Consider the following 8,352-nt stretch of genomic DNA (forward strand, 5'->3'; position numbering starts at 1 on the left):
CTGCTAGACTCCCTTTGCCTGGAAATGAAGGCCTAGCGATGAATTCCTGTGCCAGGACCTCACCAGGGAGTGAGCAGTGGGGCCTAGTTTGAACACAGCTCCGACTTCAGAGCCTAGTCTTCCCCTGGCAGAACGAACTCGAGATAAACAAGTGGCATTTATCTTCTCGTTGCATGACCGACACCCTTTCAGTTATTTGGGGATCACTCTAAGATGACCTCTTTATTAGAAAAAAAAAGGCATTTATTAAGCACCTCCTGCATGCAAGGGGACACAGTAGTAACAGCACTGCCCTCATGGGCTCAGTCCTGCTCTTTCTTCTCCCAACACACTTCTGCCTCCTCCCTTTCCAGGTGACTGAATGTCTGACCACTGTGAAGTCAGTCAACAAAACCGACAGTCAGACCCTCCTGACCACCTTTGGGGTAAGGAAGGATTCCTGTGTCCGTACAGGCATTTCTACCCCTGTGCCTTTTCGAGGCAGCCCCCTACTCTTTCCCTAAGCCCCCCTCCCCCCTTCCCGCCTTCCCTGCCCTCCCACAGCCCTTACCTCCTTCCAGGAATATCTTAGATCCCTGATCAGCTGGGGCAGGGCAGAGTTTTACGCTCACCTCCCCTGACCCTTCACTCCCGCCTTCCTCAGTCTCTGGAACAGCTCATAGCCGCATCGAGGGAAGATCTGGCCTTGTGCCCGGGCCTGGGGCCCCAGAAGGTAAGAGATCTGGGAACGGGCTCAGGGCTCAGGGGCAGGAGGGGGCCCCAAACAGATGGGACCCCAGATCCTAAAGTTCTAAGGTTTCCGAAGTCCCACAGTGCCTCTCCTATAGATGGGGAAACTGAGGCCCAGAGAGGGTGGGTGCCAGCCCAGCCTCACACAGTCAGCCTGGGAGGAAAAGAACCAAAGTCCACGCTGGACGTACCGAACAAATGGCTCATTTAATGACTGGCTCCCTTCTCTCTCCCACCCAGGCCCGCAGGCTGTTTGATGTCCTCCACGAGCCCTTCTTGAAAGTGCCCCGATGACCTCAGCTGCCCAGGAGGCCCCCAGTGTAACAATAAAGCATTTTCCCGCCAGGCTCTTGCGCATGTGCTGCTGCAACCACCGGAAGGGGTTCTCTGCTCAGCTTGACGGCCCAGTGGGCCACCTCAGCTTTCCTTAGCAGTTGTCCGTTTCCCTGGAGGAGACTACGCAGGATCCTGCTGCAGCTTTTTCTTTTTCTTCTTCTCCCGTCTCGTGGGAGCCACCTCCCCAGACTCTGGATTCAGTGGCGGCTCCGGCACCCCCTCCTGGGATGCCGTCTCTGGCACCCCACTTTCCTGGCCCCACTTCTTCCTCTTCTTGGTGGACGCTGGATCTTCCCTGGCCTCAGGCTCCGTCATCTCACCTCCTGGGTCAGTCCCTCTGTGCCCTCTTTCTTTCTTCTTCTTCTTGGGGGATGCTAGAGCTGCCTGAGGCTCAAGATCACCTGGCAGCCCAGGCACCATCACCTCTTCCTGGGGCTCCACCACCTCTGTCTTTGGCTCCATCATCGGGCTTTGCCATTTTTCCTTTTTCTTCCTCTTTTTGGTGGACACCAGAGCTGCCTCGGCCTGTGGCTCAACCTCACCACGTGGCAGTTCAGGCTCCATCCTCTCTCCTGGGGGCTCCAGGGTGCTCATCTCTGGCTCCACAGCCTCAGTCCCTGGCTCCACCAGCACCCTGGGCCCCTTTCCTTTTTTCTTCTTCTTTGAGGACAGCAGTGGGATGGCCTCCTCCTGGGGCTCCTCCTTCACCTGTAGCTGAAACTCAGCTCTCATCCCCTCCACAGCCTCCATCCCTTCTGTCCCCTTGTGTCTCTTCCTCTTCTTGGTGGGGGATAGGACTGTCTCTTGCAGAGGCTCGGTTTTAACCATGAGTTCCAGCTCCACAGTCTTTTCTTCTGGCTCCAGCACCCCCATTTCTGTCTCTTTAGGCTTCTTTTTCTTCTTCTTGCTGGTGGATGGGACCAGCACTCCCAGCGGTTCCAGCACCTCAGCCCCGGGCTCCGGCTTCATTGCCTCCAGTTCATTGGGGTGCTGCTTTTTCTTCTTCTTCCCCACACCCATCTCTGGGGGCCCCAAAGCTGTGTCCACCTCCAGGGTCCCGTGCCCATTCACTGCCTCCTGAGGAACGGAGGCCTCAGACACGTGCCTCTTCTTTTTCCTCTTCCCTGAGGCCGGTGACCTCTGTGCCAAGGCTGACCCAGGCCCTGTGACTGGCGGGCTGCCTCCGAAGGCACAGAACCGAGGCCTCAGGCCAGGCGGGATCTGTGGTGGGGGGCTGGTGGGAATGGGTTGCAGCGGGATCCCCGATAAGGATTCTTGGGGACCCTCTAAGATCCTTAGGCTGCCCTTGGGGGCTGGGGCGCAGGTGAGTCCGCCTTCTGCCTCTGCGGAGGGGGCCAGCAGGGTTGCTTCTCCAGCTTGGGGGCTGCCGCTGCTGAGGACCCGATAGCGGTGCCGCTTGCCTGCCACCTTGCCCTTCACCATGTGGGAGCCAGAGAGAGGCACCAGCCGCCCATTGAGGCTGAAAGGAGAAAGGGGGAGGGCAGAAGCCAGTCAGATTCTTTCGGTGGCACAGGGGAGAGGCGCTGGGGAGCTGCATTGCTAGGTTCCCTAGGACAAGCCCCTCTAAACTCCCCAAGTGCATCCCCTGGAGTGGCGAGTATTCCAGGGAGCCGGCTGGGACCACTCACCAGTCTGGGGCGAAGTCTACAGGGGCCTGGATAAGCCACAGTTCCGTATCCGGGCCCGTCAGCGCCTCCAAGGAGAAACGAGTGGACTCTGAGGATGGGGGCGTCGCGGTAAAGTTGGGGGGACAAGAGAACCGAGCAGCACCTGCAGAAGGGGAAACGTGGGTCTGCGGACACTTTCCTGCCAGTCCCATCCTCCAGGGCGCCTATCGCACCGGTCCCAACCTCTCGAGCACCCCAAAGGCCCTCACCCGGTCTCTCCCACGGTCGGTTCCACGGAGACCCTTTATCTCCACTGATCCAAATCCTGGGGGGCTCTTTTCTACACCGGTCGCCCTCCCAAGATATCCTCTCTCCGGCCCAACTCCCTCCAGTGCCCCCACCCCGCCTTCCTCGGGGCATGCTTTTCGCAGGTCCTGTTTCCGGGGATGTCCCTTCTTCCGTCCAGGCGCTCCCGGCGCCCCTTCCCCCTCCCGCCAGCCAGCCTTCTGCACCCCGTCGGCCCGCCCTGAAGCAACTCACCTCCGGACGGGACACCCGCCATCCCGGCACCCACCGCTCCCGCTGATCCGTAGCTAAGCCGCCCCAGCCCCGCCGCCGACCACGTGGAGCCGAGGGGGCGGGGCCTGGCTCGGGAGCGCCCAAAGGGTGCGGGGGCGCGGAGGTGTCGCTGGGAGCCCGCTCGCTTTGTGAGCAGAACTGCGGGAAATTCCCGTTTGTGCGGAGCAGACAACCAAGGAAGGTCTCTGTTCCTGTAAATCTGCTCCCGGAAGCAGCTGATTCGAGGTCTGGCGGGAGGTAGAGCCCCACCAGGCCCCGGCGGGCACCCCCCTTAGTCTCTCGGACATTGTTTGCGCCAACGTCGCCTTAAAGGGGCAGCCACATTGATGGGACCTAACCCTTAAAGAGACAGGAGGATCGATTGGTCTGAAGTCCTGAAAGAGATAGGTAAGAGTCTTGGCTGGCTTGGCTGTGCTTTCAGTGTTGCAGTCCCTGCTAGGGAGGCCCAGAGGTCTCGGGAGTTCAGAACTGGAGTGGGAGGGGTGGGGAAGCGGAGGAAAGGGGGCAATTCCTCTCGAGGGCGTGAGGTACCAGCCAGGGGAGGGGCTTCTGGACCTCCGGGGAGCGGGAAACATGGGGGGCGGAGCCTCCAGACTCGCGTGGGGCTGTGCGGGCTGAGGGATGGGGCCTGTGGGTCCCCCGAGGCATGTGGCTGTCCCGGAGGATTTAATCTCGTGTGGAGCACATCCCCGAAGGCGTTGGGGACGGGAGAGGGAGCAGACCAGAGCTCCTTCCCAGACCCGGGGCGCTTGTAAACAGCAGCACGTGGGCCCAGCTTTGGGGGACGCGTCCACGCCCCCCTGACAGCGACGGCATCCCGTGGGGCGGCGAGACAGCGGCTAGACAGGGTGACCCAACTGCATTCCTGGCCGGTGTGTCAGCGCCGCCTCCCGCCCCCTCTGCCGCGATTTCGGATCCTATTCCCGCATTGGGGTGCCCCTCTTTTCAGGGAGCGAGCGGCTTCCCAGACCCGAGGGAGGGTCAGGGGACGCGTTCCCTCCGCCGGGGGTCCCCAAACAGTTCCCGCGCGGGGGCGAGACACCGGGGCGTGGCCCCCGCGGGCTCCGGGACTACAATTCCCAGAGGACCCCGGGCGGGGGAGCGCCCAACTCGGCTGTGGACGCCGCCAGGGACCGCAGTCCCAGCCTGGGCGCCGTGGCCGGGACATCTTACCAGATCCAATCCGCCCTTTTTACCGACGGGGAGACTGAGGCTCAGAAACTCGAGGGGTACTATTTAGGGAGGCCTCCTCTCGCTCTAGGGATGGGGCGTGAGTCTCCCCCGGTCTGCGACCTTCTCCCCCCCTTGGTAGTGTCCGAATCATCCCAGGAGGGGAAACTGAGCCTGGAGGGGTGGGGCCGGGACGTGGGAGTCCGTCTTCCGCAGCCACAGGGAGGGAGAAGTCTGGACTCTATTTCCGTGGCCAGGTCTCTCTGGGCTTCTGGGCCTCGCCCTTCCTGTCTGTGAAATGGACTTCGGATGCCTCTGAGTGGGAACGGCTCCGGCTGCGTCCTGCTCCTCCGGGACTACAAGTCCCAAGGTGCTCGAGGCGACCCCGGCTCCCCCTCCCCGCAGGGACCCGCCTCCCTCCAGCCGGAGTCACGTTGTCCAACCTGTTCCCGGAGTCTGCCCCGCCCCGTCCTCCGCGCCCCGCCGCCGGAGCCGAAGCCGGAGGAAGACCCCTGGTGCCAGGATCGGCCCCTGATCCGTGAGTTCCGCCTCGCCCGGGTCCAGCGGCTCTGGAGGGGCCGACACCGCGTCCCTGGGAGGACTGGGAGGGGAACCGGACGCCGGGTCCCAGCGCGGGATTGGGGGTGCGCAGACGCAGGGTCCGTGGAAGGAGAGAACTTGGATACTTGGTTTACTGGGCAGAAGGGAAGGGGGCCGGGATGCCTGAGTTCTTGGAAGGGAGGACTCGGACGCCTTGGTTCCGGGGGAGACGTTGGAGCTGGGACTCCTGAGTCCCTCGAACTGGGGGCTCTCGGAACCCTGAGTCCTTGAGTAGAATTGGGGGAAGCGGGTGCCTGAATCTGGGGCAGAAATGGGAGGCTCGGACGGCTGGGGCTCTGGAATGGGAGGCCATCCTACCACTCTCGGTGCCGCCTTCTCCACCGAGCCCGTAGGTCTCCGAGAAGAATTAGGGTGGGGAGGGGGTAGTGGAGCCCGGGTTCCTGAAATGGAGCGAGACAAATACCCGGGGTCCCTCTGGAGGCTGTGTGGCGCTCCCCAAACTTCCCGGCTCTGGGGTGGGGGCAGGGGCAGCTCTCCAAACTCCCCGGTGCCGCTGCGCGATCCCCAACATGTCATTAACCGAGGCGTCAGACCTGCCTAACCAGAGAAGGGACCTCCGCCCAAGGGCGCCCCCTGGCGCGGGTGTGGTGCCTCCGATTGCCCCATGGAGGTGGGAAACCACGGGGGTTTGCAGAGGGCGGGCGTTCTAGGTAGAACCCAGGGCCGAATTCTAGAAGGTGGGGTTGGATTCGGGGAGGCCTGCAGAGCTGGGCACCACGCAGTCATTACACAGAGAGGATGGGGGTCAACCAAGCTCGGAGGTCAGAGTGGGAGGGGAAACCCAGATTTGGCATCCCCCCTCCCTCTGCAGCTCTCTGGGGTGCAGAATTCCATCCGCTCCCACTAGATTTTCCGACTAACCTTTCCCCTCCTAGGGCTACTGGCCCTGACCCTGAGGTGAGAAATGTCACCTCCACCCCCTCTGTCTGACCTGAAGTAGCGTGGGAGATAAGGGAGGGATCGAGGCTAATTCTGGAGGTGTGTGTCAGTCCTTGAAGGGGGGGTGGGGGAGGGCAGGGCCCCGCACCTCCCTCTGTCTGTCTCCCCCTTCTCTCCACCCGCAAGTGTCATGGGAAAGGATTAAACCAGGGGGTGGGGAGGCAAGGGGCTCTGATGCGAGAGGGAAGAACTTCCTAATAGTTTGGGCTTGAAGGGCATTTGGTAACAGCCTGTGATGACATTAAAAATAATAACCGTGGCTGCCAAGAGAGCTCACGGCATGCCAGGCTCGGGGTTGGCAGGTAGACCAGACGGTGCCCATTGTCTCCGGCAACCGTTCAAAGGTGTCACTTCCAATGAGGTTTGCTGACCCCACCCCAGGGAAGGAATGACTTCTCCCTGCTCCAGTGGGGAGACAGGCTGGAGAGCAGGCACAGCCTACGGCGCCCTGGGCTTCTGCCACGTTCTCTCTGGAACCTTCCAGGGCTCCTCGGGCCCCCGTGCTTCAATGATTGTGGATGATCCCTGGCCAGAACTCAGGAATGTACATGGAGAGGTCAGGGCTCAGGAAGTGAAGGCTCCAGAGGTTCAAATGCGGGGCTTTTAGAATCTCAGAAAGAGTTGAAAGGGCTCTTTTTGGGGGGAAGTTACTTTGGGTATTGAGCCCTCACTCTGTGCCAGACCCTGTGATATCTTAACGATGAGCAAAGGAAGACCGTAATGAAGAATCCTCTATGTGTGAACTTTATGTGGCGCCCTGCACTGTTCTAAACGCTGTTTTAAACACATAAATTCTGTCACTCAAACCTCACACCCCTGTAATGTGAAGGTTTTAATCGCCCCATTATACACACGAGAGAACTGAGACACAGAGAAGCTCAATAACTAGTCCAAGGAAGAGGCTTAGAGAGGGGAAGGTCCTAGCCCATACCCCAGCTGTCCCCAGAGGGGGGTACCCAGTCCCAGAGAGGGTGAGGCTTCTTCAGCGTCAGTCTGTCCGCACAGAACTGTAGGATTAGAACCTGGGTATTCCCAGGCCAGCCTAGCGCTCGGACACGGTCCCTACTGAGCATGATTCTTCTGGAACGACCCCACCCCCACCTCCTGCCCGGATTCTTAACCCAGAGAACCTGGTTGGAGTGCAGAGGAGGCCTGGAAAAGAGAGCTAGGGGTAGGGGGCAGGGGAGAAGCGGGAGCTTGGGTTGGAGAGTACCTGGGAGTGAAGGGCGAGGGCCTGGGAGCAGAGGCGCCGCCCTCACGCCCCGCCCGGCCCCGCTCCTCTGCCCGGGGAGGTTCTGCACCTGCCCAGACCCGCGCGCGGCGCATTCCCCGGGTCTGAGCTCAGGTGCTGTCCGCCTGCTGGGCTGGGGTCGGGCGTGACCCGGAGCGCCCCCTGGCGGTCCCGACGCTCCCTCCGCCCGCGCCAGCCCCGGGTCGGCCCCCCACGCCCAGCGTCGGCATTTCCTCTGAGCCAGAGGATGTCAGCGTGGGATCCGAGCGTCTTAGAAATTTGGAAATCATGAAATATCCCCCAAACAACCGCTCCCTGCCAAAATGCTGGCACAGGAGGCTGCATGGAATTGTTCAGTTTTTATATTTTAACAGACACAGGGTGTTTCCTGTGTATCTAAGAGTCTAACAGGCTAATTTTGACTCCTGTAGTCTCTGCTGCCCGAGGCCTCAATTTTCAGAGCCTTAATTCCTCTTGCGCCTTCTGGCCAGTTGGATCATCACCACTGTTGATGTTTCCATATCAATAATATGGAAAATAAGATTTAAAATAAACACCCCTGCTGAGGCAGACTGCTGTTTCTCCTCATCTTCCAGATCAGGAAACCGAGGTACTCTTGTCAGGGTGGGGCAGTGGAGCCACCAGATTAGGACCCTGGAAGTCTGGCTCCTTCCTTGTGCTCTTACCCACTGCACTAGACCACACAGTCACGTAGGCGTTTAGGCCTGTGGGGTCCTGGGATAGCCAAATTGGAGAATTCTAGAATGTTCCAAAGATAGCATCTTGGATTTAAACCTTTGGAACAATAGACGCTCAAGCTGAGGGTTTGGGGCTCTGTGGGACAATCTCAAGGTGCTTACAGTTTCAGAATCTAGGCCTCTGAGAGACCAAGAAGCCCCTCAGCACAGCTGATTTACCTCCTCCCTTCATCATTGGGGAAACTGAGGCCCAAAGAGTGGAGGGGACTCGTTGCCCAAGGTTATAGACTCCCAACACACCCAAACGAGCCACCAACTCCAGCAGGTTCTGTCCTGAGGCTTGTCAGACGGAGGCCGGGCTAGCATGCCCCAGCCCGCCTGCTGCCCACGCTGAGCTAAACTGTGGTGAAGCCTGAGAAGT

The 8,352-nt window shown here is 60.3% G+C and overlaps 3 protein-coding genes across 4 annotated transcripts in view; 2 read left to right on the top strand and 1 right to left on the bottom strand.

Moving 5' to 3' along the window:
- Positions 1 to 1,077, top strand: part of ERCC1 (ERCC excision repair 1, endonuclease non-catalytic subunit) — a 19,330-nt gene extending 18,253 nt beyond the window's left edge. Inside the window, 3 exon segments of the mRNA XM_014449215.2 lie at positions 354 to 425; positions 644 to 712; positions 970 to 1,077. Of these exon segments, the coding sequence (XP_014304701.2) occupies positions 354 to 425; positions 644 to 712; positions 970 to 1,023 (195 nt within the window). The 3' untranslated portion in view covers positions 1,024 to 1,077.
- Positions 918 to 3,354, bottom strand: CD3EAP (CD3e molecule associated protein). Of its 2 annotated transcripts, none has more exons than XM_006107231.3 (3): positions 3,234 to 3,354; positions 2,715 to 2,856; positions 918 to 2,545 (listed from the first exon to the last, which is right to left on the bottom strand). In XM_006107231.3, exons 1-3 carry the CDS (start codon positions 3,253 to 3,255, stop codon positions 1,186 to 1,188), a joined length of 1,524 nt encoding a protein of 507 aa, XP_006107293.1. In that variant the 5' UTR covers positions 3,256 to 3,354; the 3' UTR covers positions 918 to 1,185. The 2 variants fall into 2 exon arrangements, with proteins under 2 accessions (XP_006107293.1, XP_014304700.1); XM_014449214.2 differs by lacking the exon at positions 3,234 to 3,354 and adding an exon at positions 2,963 to 3,212.
- A 1,493-nt stretch (positions 3,355 to 4,847) lies between these two features.
- Positions 4,848 to 8,352, top strand: part of PPP1R13L (protein phosphatase 1 regulatory subunit 13 like) — a 9,299-nt gene continuing 5,794 nt past the window's right edge. Inside the window, 1 exon segment of the mRNA XM_023747950.1 lies at positions 4,848 to 4,980. The gene's annotated coding sequence lies outside the window, so the exon portion shown is untranslated.

Source organism: Myotis lucifugus, unplaced genomic scaffold (assembly GCF_000147115.1).
Source record: "Myotis lucifugus unplaced genomic scaffold, Myoluc2.0 scaffold_1073, whole genome shotgun sequence".
Lineage (NCBI taxonomy): Eukaryota > Metazoa > Chordata > Mammalia > Chiroptera > Vespertilionidae > Myotis > Myotis lucifugus.

Bases quoted from the DNA above. Each gene is read 5' to 3' on its own strand.
- CD3EAP (XM_014449214.2), bottom strand. From the start codon at position 3,113: ATGCCCCGAGGAAGGCGGGGTGGGGGCACTGGAGGGAGTTGGGCCGGA. The intron at 2,857-2,962 runs GTGAGGGCCTTT...CCCCTTCTGCAG, and splicing joins CCGACCGTGGGAGAGACCGG to GTGCTGCTCGGTTCTCTTGT. The intron at 2,546-2,714 runs GTGAGTGGTCCC...TTCTCCTTTCAG, and splicing joins GTAGACTTCGCCCCAGACTG to CCTCAATGGGCGGCTGGTGC.